Source organism: Hoplias malabaricus, chromosome 2 (assembly GCF_029633855.1).
Source record: "Hoplias malabaricus isolate fHopMal1 chromosome 2, fHopMal1.hap1, whole genome shotgun sequence".
NCBI lineage: Eukaryota > Metazoa > Chordata > Actinopteri > Characiformes > Erythrinidae > Hoplias > Hoplias malabaricus.
The window spans coordinates 30,163,478-30,178,359 of record NC_089801.1 but is presented as its reverse complement, the minus strand read 5'-3'; the positions used below and the strand labels follow the sequence as shown (position 1 = coordinate 30,178,359).

The 14,882-nt window shown below is 38.2% G+C and overlaps 1 protein-coding gene across 6 annotated transcripts in view; it reads right to left on the bottom strand.

Annotated features, from left to right (window-relative positions):
- Positions 1-14,882, bottom strand: part of fcho2 (FCH and mu domain containing endocytic adaptor 2) — a 58,285-nt gene that overhangs the window by 31,872 nt on the left and 11,531 nt on the right. For all 6 annotated transcript variants that reach the window (XM_066658507.1, XM_066658505.1, XM_066658508.1 and 3 more), the window contains exons 2-4: positions 10,223-10,314; positions 4,344-4,418; positions 3,350-3,491 (exon numbers count right to left, since the gene is read on the bottom strand). In XM_066658507.1, coding sequence (XP_066514604.1) covers positions 3,350-3,491; positions 4,344-4,418; positions 10,223-10,314 — 309 coding nt within the window. The remainder of the gene's footprint in view (positions 1-3,349; positions 3,492-4,343; positions 4,419-10,222; positions 10,315-14,882) is intronic.

The following is a 14,882-nucleotide window of genomic DNA, read 5'->3' as shown; positions in this document are numbered from 1 at the left end:
GATTTAAAATGTTCACAGAAGAGTCTGAAATAAACAGCAATTCTCTGCATAGACGTCAATTACCCTCCTGCCCCATACAACGAGGAGCAATGCCATTCCAGTTAAGAACTGTCCACAATTAGGAAGAAACAAATACAGGAAGAAGGTTACAAAGCACTTCTAGGGTATTAGAATTGTGAAAGGAAAAATAAATTAATTCTAAACATGCAGAGGTTAACTTTGTAGAAAACGGCAACAGAGAAAAGGCCAGAAGCCACTTCCACCAAAAACAACCACATGAAGAACATCCTGTAACAGTGGATAACAAATAAATTCCTCTAGCACATTTGTGATTATTTTCAATAAATAAATAATAATAAAAATATAATACCTTCCAGGGTATCCTCAGTCTATTTAGACCAGGCTTGATGCACAGAGTTTTTAAACGATATTCCTTTCTTGTTCACCTTTGTAGGTTGTCTTCCTCATTCACATTTAGTTTTTGCCATTATATTTTAAGATAAATGACAATACTGAGACTACACTAATTGAGTTTTACAAAGCATTAAAATGCTCATATGTCAAGGTAACTGAAAGAAATTATTCAAAAGCATAATTATGCATATAATTACATGCAGATGTAAGGAATTCGGCTGAAGCTCTTATCCAGAGTGTCATTTCATGTTATTGTACAGTGGTAGACATGTTGTTTCCTGATGTTATGACTGTATATTTTACAGTTGGTTAAAGCTTAGTCCCCCAATCATTCATGTCTAGTGACGGCCCTGGGTAACCGTCTTGTTAGGAGTCGTGCCCAAGGACTTTTAAAATTAGAAGAAAATTAGAAAAACATTATTGCGTATATATGTAGGAAAAGGAGAACGGGAGAAACACATTTGCGTTTATTAAAGTAATGGAATGGAGAAAGGGGAAAAAAGAGAGACAGGGAGACAGAAGAGAGAGAGAGAGAGAGAGAGAGAGAGAGAAAGTGAAAAATAAGGCATGTGTGTGTGACACACTAAGGCAGGCGTGAGAAACAGTGTGTGTGAAGAGTTTGGAGGTGCTGAAAGAGACCGCACGAGCTAACACTCTATCTCTCTCTCTCACACACACACACAGCTGTAATTCAAAGACAATGTTTAGTGTATGAGCAGGCCGCTTGGCTAAGTCTGGTTCATGTATTTAATATGAGCTGTCTCTGTCAAGATTTAAAACACTCCACTCGCTACACGCACACGGCACACAGCCGACTCCAGAGACTTCAGAGTTCTCTTTTCACAAAGAAACAAATCAGTGCTGCATCTCTCATTCCACAACTATTCTGAGTTAAACTGGGCGGTGAATAAAACGACTGATGTCCACGTGGCTAAGTAGTGGCTTAGCTCCACTTAGGTCACCATGCCCAATTATAAGTGTCAGACATAGTATAAAGCCCCCAGCATTTGGTCTGTGGAGCAGTGGAACTGTGTTCTCTGAACTGATGGCGCATTATTTGATGTGTTGTGATCCTAAAGTATGACATCAGGTCCTTATAACCACGTTCCAACATGTAGCCTGAAGCCTTGCCAGAGGAACAAAGGCTGTTATTGCAGCAGAGGGGAAACTGTTGTTTACTGGATGAACAGGTGTCCACATAATTTTAACTTCACACAGACTCAATGCAGTACATTTTTCTGTTTTATTCCTTTCAATGTCTGTTGTAAAAAATGCTACAAATATATGTAAACAATTAACTGAATATAACTGGATTAAACAAAGATACAGCTTTATCTTATATCCAGTATTTATACCCAAATATGATATATTTGCTTTTCTGGGCATGTTTCTGGCTCGGGATTGGCCTCTAGTGGCTCAAATCTGCCAAGAACAGGAGAAACATGGCTGACATTTCAGGAATCAGTACATGTTTGAATTGACATAACAAAATTGTTGCATAACGATCCATTCTTACTTGGAAGTGAGTAAAAACATGTGTGCCTTGCCATTCACTCTGGAAATGCAAATCAGTTTGTAACTTGGAATTTGTTTAATAAAGGCAGCACATTATTTTTAAATGAAAAATTAGCTGATAATCCACAAAGAAATAAAAGCTAAGCCTCAAATAATATCACAGCCTCAATACAAAACAAAACAAGTTTTTTAAAATGCAACTAATCCCACATTCCCACTGCATATGTCCATTAGGTAGAAACTGCTCAAATGTAACCTCATAAACAGTATTATTTACAGACATTTAATATTTAAACTAGTTACATTAGATGTAAAAGTGGTAAATCTGTAGTTCTCTTAACCTTACTTTTTGAAACATAATATATTTTGAAAAATAATATACAAGCATAGATTCAGGGTGACTGAATATTAAGCAATGAGTACAGAGGAAAAAGAAAAAAAAAAAAGAAAGTGGGGTGGGGGGAAACTGGGCAAAATTGTGAAGGTATTTAACACTGTTTCCTTACAGCAAAATATGTGAGTAGGTCCCATGGCAGGCCTACCGTGTAATTTACGAGCTGCACGTTGTGTGTCAAATAAAAATAAAATGTGATCACTGCTGTAAATTGGAGATTTTACAAACTGCTAGCTTGTGCTGGATGTCTATATTTAATTGATATTGACAAGTCTCTCTGGCCAATCAGCACTCTGTAAGGTTTACACGTCACATTTAGTCCTACTCCTCTCTTGGAAACCACATGAGCAAGGACTAAACGAAGATATATTCCACGTAACAGGTGCCAGATTTGCCGAGTGGAAAAGCAAAAATCCAGGCCAAGCTGAGTAGGTATCGTGTAGTGGAAAAACACCGTAAATTAACTATTGACCAATCAGAAAAGTGCTCTAGAATCTTAGCTTTGCTTGACAGAACTTGTCTGTAAACGCAGCACAATGTCAGAAATAAAAACTGGGCATATGTTAACAGCTGTGTGTCACATCGAACACTGATACCTGCGGCTGATGTAGACAGCTGCATTGAGTATAACTGTAATACTGTTTTTTACATTGATGCTAGCTTGTGCTGCTTATCATTATGATATGGTGTTTGAATATGTTTACTGTACTTACTTCCAACACAGTAAATAGCTAAAAACTTTAAAAACTGCTGGTTTGTGCTGTTGCCAATAAACAGCTTGATTACCTCCAAGTCAGAGAGTAGAATCTCACATAGAATGTCACTTAGTGCACTGGAGTAGCAGCTTTTAAAAGGTATTTACTTGTAATACTGGATGGAGGAGTGGAACTGCATATATGATGCATGTAGAAATGATCCGATTTCATATCAGCCCAGGAATTCTATGTATATGCACCTCATCGTGCTTCTGACAAAATGAACACCACAGAACAGACAGCACCCAAAGGAGCAGAGATGATTCTGTACCTTCTTATGTGCCTTGGCCTGTTCGTCCACATACTTCTGCACTTCCTTAATGAGTTCCTGAAGCTTGCGCACCAGCTCCATGTGACAGGCAGCTAGTTTTTCTGTTGACACCTTAAACACGTCCCACACTGGAGCAAACGTCCTGAAAAAGAAAAAGAGAGGTCATGCTTTAACTACCTTGAGAAGATGCAGGATGACATCCAAGCTCACAATCATTCATTCCCTCTCTTTCTCCCTCCCTCCCACACAAAATGAAATTGTGCCTATACACAGTTTATACATGCATATACACTAACAGACTCTGAAACATACAGGGGTTGGACAATGAAACTGAAACGCCTGTCATTTTAGTGTGGGAGGTTTCATGGCTAAATCGGACCAGCCTGGTGGCCAATCTTCATTAATTGCACAATGCACCAGTAAGACCATGTGCATCCAATGGTTCAAACATTGTGTCCTGAAGGTGGTGCTGTGTATCAGGACGACAATGCACCAATACACACAGCAAGACTGGTGAAAGATTGGTTTGATGAACATGAAAGTGAAGTTGAACATCTCCCATGGCCTGCACAGTCACCAGATCTAAATATTGAGCCACTTTGGGCTGTTTTGGAGGAGCGAGTCAGGAAACGCTTTCCTCCACCAGCATCACGTTGTGACCTGGCCACTATCCTGCAAGAAGTATGGCTTAAAATCCCTCTGACCACTGTGCAGGACTTGTATATGTCATTCCCAATTGACGCTGTATTGGCCGCAAAAGGAGGCCCTACACCATACTAATAAATTATTGTTGGCTAAAACCAGGTGTTTCAGTTTCATTGTCTAACCCCTGTATATTACATAAAAATCATCAATAAAAGTTACCAACTTCTGCTGATTATTGACAAAGGCAAAAACAACATCAATAGATTTAACTGAACAAATACAACTATGCACAAATGTACATACTCCATATGAAAAACAAACACATGCACACACACAAACAAACACTTACCCCAGCTGTGAGAAGTTGCTGGCTGTTTTGGCGAGTTTGGTCATGGATCTGGAGTAAGTCTCCTCGATGGTAGCCCTGCACACACAGCAAAAACTTTGTAAGAGTTCACCTTCAGAAAGAAGAAAAATCATTCAGAGCCTACTACTTAGAATGACACAAAACACACTTCAAAAGGGTGATTCTTTTTAAATGTTATTAACAGCTGAGGATGGAGACATCAAAAGAATTGACAAGAAACAATGCATTAAACAATGTTGCTTCATAAAATAATATTCAGTGCCACACACATGCCTTTATTCTCATGGTGTGTTTCAGACCACCCAAACAGCTATGATTCCACTCAGTGACAGAACACAAACACAGTACAGAGAATGAGTGAATAATTTATTTGTCTGTGGATGAAAATAGCAGCAGAGTAGCAACACACACACACACACACACACAAATTGTAAGGCCATTCATGAAACATTAACAGAGCTACAAAGAAAGCTTGCTTCAAAGAGGTCAGCACATACATTACTGTGTCAAAAAATAATATTATGATTTTATTTCCAAAAACCATATGGAATAAATATATGGAATATTACTATATTCATTTAAATTCAATACAATTCTATATAAAGTCCAAAGATTAATTTCCAGCTTTATGACACAATGCCATGCAGATTTCCATGTTTAATATGAAGCACAAACTAGCTATAAATATTATTTGAATATATACATCATGATATACTGAAGCTGTATTGTATTTAAAGTTATTTCTATCATTTTTTACTGATTTATTTTAATTAGCAATGTTTATATCATTTAGAGCACCACAATAGACCTAGCCCATGGGTTTTATTATATATATATGGAAATATATAAACAACACGACTGATATCTTTTTCCTAATATGCCACATATTTCTGACTGTCCGCCAGGGGGAGCAAGAAATCCTCACTATATGAATATATATTCAGCGAGATAGGCAAAAAATATAAAGTATATACATATTAATAAATGTTCATATACGTAATTTAACCCATTAAATCCTGCACTTTCATTACATCATCAGGAGACTCCACAACTGCACAATGACTGAGTGACATCTGGAAAAATCCCATCAGCTTTGATTTTGTTCCAGACGGTTATCGATGTGATCAGCAAATGACTGATCAGCTCCGGATGACTCAAAGTCAGCCTGCTTTCTAAGAACACCTTTGACGTACATTTCCAGAAGGAGCATAAGTCTTTCCTCATTCTTTCTCATTCCTTCTCAAACCCCACTTTAAATCAGGTTGGTACTTTCAAATGGATTGAGAACACTTAATGCAATGTGCAAGAGAAGACATCAGACTTGTACTGACTATGGGATGGGTATTGGCTGAATCTCACAGCCTTGGACAAAAGTGTGAGCACTCATGGTTAAATTAGTTACTCTTGAATTTCTAAGGGACAATAAAGTTCAAGTGTGTGCCACAGGGATCACAAATATAAGGCACAATCCTGACCACTAGTCTTGGAGGCTTGTTGTCCTTGTACTTTCTCCGCTTTATTTATTATTAATAATTAGGTGGATCATGTGTGTGTGTGGGTACACAATATGCAGGGCAATGGTTAAGTCTAGCATACCTGTAAAACAAACAAACCAAGAAACACAAGCAGAGTGCCATGATTTTTGCAAAAGACTTTTGTTTAAATTCGATCCAGCATGCAGAATTCAGTGTAATGTTATGAATATAGAGATGCTATTATATTTAATATGGAAATACAGCTGCGTGTAAGTTGCATGTAATTTGACTAAGGGTGCTTAAAATGATACATTTCTGAATCCAAACCTATATTACTGAGGGCTCACATTTAACACGGACCATGGTGCCATCTTGTGGAAGTACTGGTGGAGTTGATGTTTCTGTGATGAAATTCATGCCTCTGTTAGAGAAGCCTTTTATAGGTTTGCTTCAAGTTGAAGAATCTAGTCAATCACTGTCTGCTGAACAAGTCACTGACAGACAAAACTAAACCAGCAGAAAAGAAATATCACCCTGAATTTCTTCCCTCACTAGCAGTTAGCAGCTTTCCCATCTAGCTACCTCCATCATGAATTGTGGATTATTAAATAACATAACCATTAATACTACCTTTAAAATATAAACCAGTATCACAAAGGTTACCTGCATTTGCTGAATGTTACCTATTGTATGCCTAGAGACCAACTGGGGCTGACGTGTCCGATTACATCTCTAGCTACAGGGGTTAGACAATGAAACTGAGACACCTGTCATTTTAGTGTGGGAAGATTCATGGCTAAATTGTCATTAATTGCACATTGCACCAGTAAGACCATGTGCATCCAATGGTTCAAACATTGTATCCTGAAGGCGGTGGTGTGTATCAGGATGACAATACACCAATACACACAGCAAGACTGGTGAAAGATTGGTTTGATGAACATGAAAGTGAAGTTGAACATCTCCCATGGCCTGCACAGTCACCAGATCTAAATATTATTGAGCCACTTTGGGGTGTTTTGGAGGAGCGAGTCAGGAAACATTTTCCTCCACCAGCATCACGCAGTGACCTGGCCACTGTCCTGCAAGAGGAATGACTTAAAATCCCTCTGACCACTGTGCAGGACTTGTATATGTCATTCCCAAGACAAACTGATGCTGTACTGGCCGCAAAAGAAGGCCCTACACCATACTAATAAACTATTGTTGTCTAAAACCAGGTGTTTCAGTTTCATTGTCCAACCCCTGTATATCAATCACGTAGTTCACACTTTTTATAAAATTCAGATGATGTTTCCTTACCATTCACTAGCCCTGAAATCTGTTTGTGTGCTCGGAACTTGTATAATGTGTTTACGAAGCCCCAGTGTCTTTAAATGAATGAAAAACCAAACAAGCTCCATCTGCTATGCTAGTTTTTCTTTTTCTATTCATTGCAGAGGCATTTGGAATTGTTTTAGACAATGGACAGAACTCCAAACATTGAGAAACACAAACCGAAATGAGGACTGCTTTATTACTGGTCCATATGTGGGTAATATTGACTTATTTTAGCTGTTTCAGATCATCTAAGGTGGAAATTCCTCCAAACTGAGGAGACGGCTAACCGAATTACCAAAAGTGCTAAACTAAACAACTCGAGTTACAAACGAGTTCCTGTGGTAATTCAAACATTGAATAAAAACTTACAGACGAGTTAAGCTTCAGCCACTTACAAACAACTGCTGTTATTTTCCCTCAAACAAACCTTTCCACCTTAAAAGACTCTGAGCTTAGAGCTGCGTTTCCCCACAATTATAGACATTCCCTTTAAATGAGGTCAAAACACTAGGGAGAAACAAGTCAGAGAGAGACCCATAACAGAGAAAGAAACCTGGAAACCTTAGCATTAATGACTGCAATGTACAAAATGGGAAGTTAAACACACAAATAGTCTTTGAGAAAATCTCTTGATTTTCATTCCTTTGTTATGGATTCTGATTTTGAATCTCAAAATATTGATCCTCATTCCCAAATGTTTTAGACCATATTGTAAGACGAGCTTTTGTGGAAGGAAACAGCGTATCTCAGATACCTCACAAGATGGAAATCTCAGGCCTTCATTTCACTGACTGTGGTGTCAAAAGTTTTTTACCTCAAGACACACCTTTGTCAAAGCTAAAATTAAACACAAAGTGCCTGTGTGAGACTTCATTATATTGTGTGTTGTATTATGTAGCATTCTGTCACTTTAAACTCACTGGACGGACAGAATTCCTCATTTTACATCATTTCCATCTTTTCTTTCTCTCACTACAATATCAAGAATGCAAATATGTCATACAACCTTTGAAAATCCCCTCTTTCTACTACTCTAGTTCAATGCTTCCCATTTCTAGACTTGGAGGCTCATTCCCCTTTTTCACATATTGGTGCTTCCTCTGCTTTACACCCACTTCGACTTAATAAGGGGTTGTTAATAATTAATAACTGGGTGGATCAAGTGTATTGGAACTAAATATGCAGGGTAATGTGTATCCAGGATCAGAGTTGTGAAATCCTGGCCTAGCCTAGTGTTACACAGAGAATTATATGCATAAACAAAACATTCCTCCTGGACATTTATTAACTTTGTTATTGATGATTTGGAATATAATATTTCTAAGTCTTTATTTATGAGAAAGCAAGATTTTGAAAGCCTCAGTGAGCAACGCAGCTTATGAATATAAATAAGGAGGGTACTTTTTAGGCAGTACCATTCATTACAAAACATTTAACATTAAAAATATATGAAGGTAAGCTTCCTAGATGCAAAGTTCTATCTGATTAGGGCTGTCCCTAATAGCACTTTTAGGGCTTTGGAGGTTCGGTTGCATAATTCTGTGAATATTCAAATATTCACTGTGTGTGTGTGTGTGTGTGTGTGTCCGTTGTGGGGGGTGCTTGTTGTTTAGAAAATCTGCATCCGACGCAGCACCCGCTAACGCGCTTTCAAACTCGCTCATACCATGTGTGGCTAAGGGCACACAGTACAGGAGTTAACCAGAGCTTCGAATACCTGCATCTCAAAATTAAAAAATTAATACCTACCCAATGAGCGAATATCTAAACAGCCGAATCACAGCATTATTTTACGGATCTGTCAGACACACTGCTTCTCTAGGCAGCAAGCTCTCACTTCCTCCTCCTCCTCCTCCTGAAACACACTTTGTAAATGTTGTTGTGATCTGACTTGAGCGTGAGGGCATGTGATCAGAGTCGCCAACCGTCCAATATTTGGACACTTATTGCCGTGCTGTATTTTGGACTCATGTGGAATGTTTAAGACATGTTGCTCTCCCTCAGCCGGAGGTGAGGCAGATACTCCACGACTCCTAAATAGAGAATGCACTTCTCATTGGTTGTCACTTTTATTAAGCCAATCAGCAGCCAGAGTTAGCTGTCCATCGTTTAGTGCTGCTGCCAACAGAGTCACAGTCCCGCCTACAGGAGTTTGTTTTGTGGCTGTGCTGAGAGAATCAGGTCAGTGATCAAAAAATATATCTTATTTTATCATGGTGTCTTAAAGAAAGTACATTTAAGTTTCATTGTTATAGAAAAATTAAGCCGCAGCTTTGATGCAGGCAGTTTCTTTCTTAATGTGTGATGTCTGGTGTCAAGCAGATACACTGGGCTGATTTTAATAAAAGTAATGTTCTTTAAATGTGCACTGTGTAACAGTACTGGAGAAGCAGAAAAGAAAATGAATGAATGAATGAATGTGTAACAGTACTATCTAGGAAACTCTGAGTATCAGATTGGGACTCTATATCAGCAAATACTCAATATTAATAGACCTGGATCTGAATCAGGGAAAAAACAACTTGATCGGGACATCCTTACTTATATCATCACATGTTGCAGTGCTATAAGCTTAAAACTTGTTTACATATATTTGTATTTTCTTTTTTTTTCTGCAGAGCTGTAGTTTTACACCAGAAGTTTCACTCTTCAAGGCAGGGCGCCGACACTTGCTTTGTTTCTTCTTAGAGAGTGCTAGGGACAATCCATATCTCAATACTTTTGGTGAATTTCCAAAATGTTAAATGTGTGGTGAGTTAACATTAAATGTTAAGCTTTGACAAATATTCACAAAGCCAAGAAATGTATATTTGGCTATATTTGAAATGTATATATGTGATGTCATGTTTCTTGTTTGTTACTGGCAGTTTTTCTGTGGCTTTTATAATGTTCCTATCGATATTGAAATTATATTGTATCATCTGAATATACAATGATATAAATTTTGGCCATAGCACCCAGCCCTAATTGCAAGCACAAAATGTTTTCCCTTCCCATGTTTTGTTCAGATAGCCACAATAAACATACATGTGCATTCCCAACATTGGAATAAGCTCAAATTAATACCTTTCTCTAATGAACTCTGCAAGCTCCTTGCTGGATATCTGGCCATGTTTCATGTTATGGTAGAGGACGTCAAATCCATTGTTTTTTTCACCCTGCAAAACAGACAAACCATCAGCACTTGTTAAACAATGTGACTTAACAATGATAAGCCAAAGCATAAGTTTTACTTATAATAAATGGGGAAAAATAAATAAGAACAAAACAAAAAAAAACAAAACCAAAACTAATCAACAAGAACACACAGCTCCAGTTGTTTACCACGCTAGTCGTCTCCATCAGCGCTCTCATGGCCTGAATTGCAGCTAAATGACTCCTCAGAACTCTCTGGTCCACCATATTCATCCTCGCCATGCTTCAGTTCTGTCTGGTTTGGATTAATTTACAATTGAAGGGAAAACTTTGCTCCAAGTTTTAAGGCGAAGAACCGCAGTGAAGGTCTCTGGGATGTAACCGTGGTTACAGTGTTTGCAGTGTCTAGTATCAGGACTTTAAAAATGCAAGAGGTGAGCACATTCATAATAAATGCTTAAGTACTACGCACAATAGCCCACTTATGTCTTTCAGTAACGGGGACATAAACTCTGTTTAAAAAGTGTTTCAAAGCACATGTTTGTGTGTTTGTTTATTACTGGTCACAACCAACTACTGCTCGACACTTCTGAGATTTAGTGATTAAATTTGAGCTAGACTCCATGATAGGGACTAAACCACTGAGATTATCCTGTTACACACTGTGGTACCAGACATGGCTCCATCACAATTAAACAAACAATACTCAATGCTGCCTTCTGAAGGTGTTACTGCACAAAGTCAGAACACTCGTATCTGCTGTAACATTCATGAAATTTATAATTTTTTTTTTACACCTGTTGAATGCCAAACAATGATTGAAATTTCTTATGATCACCCCCCACCTCACTCCTCAAATATTTTAAAGATTTACAGTACATTCAATGCTTACAGATGCAAACGTTTATAAGAAAGGAAAAAGGCATACTCCCTATGTGAAGTTCTGATGGCTAACAGTTTTGAAAGTATATGAAAGAAGAAAAAAAGGTGATTCAAATAAAAAGGCAAATGCATTCTGCTCTCCCTGGGCACCATGGCTGGATGCCCATCGCTCCGGGTGTGGATGTATGTGCGTGTTCATTGCCAACGCACGATTAACGATTTCATTGTATTTGCTGCTTTTTTCTTTTCACTGTTGTTGCACTTTACGTAACAGACAGTCAAGTCGGCTTTCACTCTACTGAATGATGGGGAAGAGGCGGGGGTCAGAGGGAGAGAGAAAGCAAGGAAAGTTGTGTTCTCTCTGACTCCTAGCCATGGATGACTGTGGCATCACTGGAGACTGACCTGGCAACCAAATAAGGGTCAGCGCTTAGACAGTGGTACTACTCTGGAGCCCCTGTAGCAGTTTTTTAAATGTGGAAACACTGCTAAGCCTTCTTGTGAAATGTGAGACCTATATACCCTTATAAAAATCCAATCCACCAAGCAATGGGTTTTTGGACTGTGGGTGGAAACTGGGGCACCTAGAGGAAACCCACTCAGACATGGGGAGAACACACCAAACCCCTCACAGTGACCCTAAATGGGCTTCAAACACACAACCCCAGGACCCTGGCCAAGCCCAGAAAGAGGGTTATAAAGCCCCTTGGTATCGGGCTGTGGAGCAGATGGAGCTCCATCCAAGATGTTTAGGAGGAACTGAAATATTTTAGCTGGTAAGCAGTGATTAGGCTGAAAATCACATACCCCTTTAACATCAAAGAACAGCTGGCTCAAAACCTCACTTCCTGCAGGTCTAATACATTCATTTCATTGGGAGGTGCTAATGAAAAAGAAAAATGTGTGTGTGTGTTTCCTTTCACTCCTCTTTTTCCTTCCTTTACCATTTGATCAGCAAATCTGCTTTCCCCTCATTCCCTCTGCATAAAAAAGCTATGTATTGTATATGGGTATACCATTTATATTCCATGTGAATCACAAAAGTACAGGGTTTGTAACATGACAAGCCAAGCCAATACAAGTTTATTCTTAGAGCAACTTTCATACGCAAGGGCAATTCAAAGTATTGTAAGGAGTGAAAAAAGCAGTTAAATTAAGAGCAAGTATATAAAAAAAGGTATTTAAAACAATAGTGCAATTAAAGAAAATACACAAAAGACAATTAGATTACTTAGATTTGGCAATGAAAGAAAACACAACTAAAATGATTCAAACATTTAAAATGATGCAATAAAAGAAGAAAATAAAATAAAAAAAAAACTAAAGTGCTATTCCAGAGTAAAAAGAGTATCTTAAACAGAGCTGTAAGCCTGCCTAAACAGGAAAGTTTTAAGTCTTGGTTTAAAAGTGCCTAATTTCGGGTATCTTCTAATGTTCTCAGTCAGCTGGTTCCATTTACGAGCAGCATAGCAGCTAAAGGCTGCTCCTCCATGTTTAGTATTCACCTGAGGCAGGACTAACTGACTAATTCCTTAAGATCTGAGAGCTGTGCTTGGCTCCCATCTCTGTAGCAGATCACATATATATATATATATATATATATATATATATATATATATATATATATATATATATATATATATATATATATATATATATATATATGAAGCTCAGTGCTACTCTGCAGACTTGAAGCTCTGGAGGAGGAGATGGAAAAAGCTAAACTGCAGCACTGAACAATAGTCTTACTGTGAAAATAGTGATGAGAAACACAAGGGAAACTGCAGAAGGTTGACATTAGAGAATTTCTACACCGTCTTGGGGGACAGTACTCAGTATTACTTTAGCAGTAGTACTTTTATACTGAAGATCTTAGTACTTTAGAACTTAATTTAGTGAATGTTTAGTGAGAAAGTGAATGATTTCCAAAATAATACTGAATTAATTCTTGAATTTATTTAAAATATAATTTATCTACACCCTTAAGATTTAACTTAGCTCACATTAGCTAACGGACTAATGTACACTCAAAACGAAAAGATGTTGCCTATGCCCTGACAAAAAGTAATCATTAGTGAGTTTAAGGTGCACCCAGTGTGGACACAAATGTTCAGTTGTGCACAGATATGTGGTATGATCTATTTATTAAAAACTTGAAATAAATGAAATGAAATAATATGCCCTGGAGCCACTAATAATTATTCAAGCTCTCACATGCACAATGCAATGTGTTTGTTTACATCCTGTTATTTAAATCTAGTTATTAGAATATTTGAAGTTTTGACCATGTGTGTGTGTGTGTGTGAGAGAGAGAGAGAGTCAGGAAGAGGAAAGGCCCTGATCTGGACCAAAGAATGCAGTGATATTAGAAAATACAAAGGGAAAATAACAACAAACTCAGGAAACCAGTTTGGGCGTCTGCACCTCACACACCAGCACAATGCCACGATATAATCTCTGTTCTGTGATTGGACAGTTTTGGTCATGTGTTTCCTCTACAAACCCACTGCATGAAAGACAAGTACATACTTAGTAGGGTCTCAAACCTCAAGATGCAAACCTCAGTAAAATCTGTTAATATCCAAAGCACATAGATCTTCTTTATATTACATTTTTTTCATAAACATATGCTTAGTTGCCTTCTTATTATTTTTAAGCTGCTTAAGTCAACAAGGTCATGCCCGTTTCTGAAAATTGCACCTGTCATGGAAGTTTTGTGTTAAAGGTCAATTCAGATTTTCCATTCCACCTTAAATAAAATTGGCCAGGACATCAACAAAGCAACAACCCAGTACTCTACAGGTCCTGAGTCAGTATTCTGTTCTGGCTTTCCTATTGGTCAATCAAATTCCAGATTGCAAGGTTTCCCGCAGTACCTTACAGCCGTGACAACGTCGTCCATTCCCCCCACCCCCACAGTTTGTTTCGTGCAATTTGTTCAGTTTCTTACAATGCTTCTGATGTGTGTGCGCGTGGCTTTCTGCTATGTTTGATAATTGCACATCGTTTTCTATAGTGAACAGCAATGGATGGGAAAAAGCAATAAAAAATATATCAGGGTACTTTGTTCAAAGAAGTCAGCCCACTTCACCATCTGTGCCACCTCCTCCTCCATCACCCCCGCTACCTCCACAGCCACAGCCATAGTCCTATAAACATTGAGGTAGTGGGTGGAGCCCAGAGTGGTCTCTGGACCCAAAATATTCAGGTTGGCTATATCACACAGAACATGGTGAGTGTATCATTCATTTTTGTTTAACCCAATGGCCCCCCGGTGCCACCTTGTCATCTTTCTCAGCTTAATAACTCAAGAATACCTCAACACATGAGTAGATCCTATTGTTTCTAAAATTAGCACCGTCATCACTCTCCAGTGTGAGGGATCCGTGATTAATCAATCCATTGTAGAAAACACTCATTGATAAGATCCAGAGTACTTTCTGTGGCTCATTTAATGTGTTATTCCTCAGTTTTCAGTCACAAAAACACGTCCTGAAGAATAATCATGTATTTATTTTACGTCACTTGCAGACTGTGCCATAAGTAGTGACTGTAGTACATGTAGTGACTGAAAAGCACAGAGCAAGGACAAAAGAGTGGCTCTTGTACTATGTCGTTAACTTGCACATTTGTTGTTGAGGAACACTAGAGGTGTTACTGCTCATTGTGTTGTTTCCTAGCACGTATCTTATTGTAACTGTTATTGCAC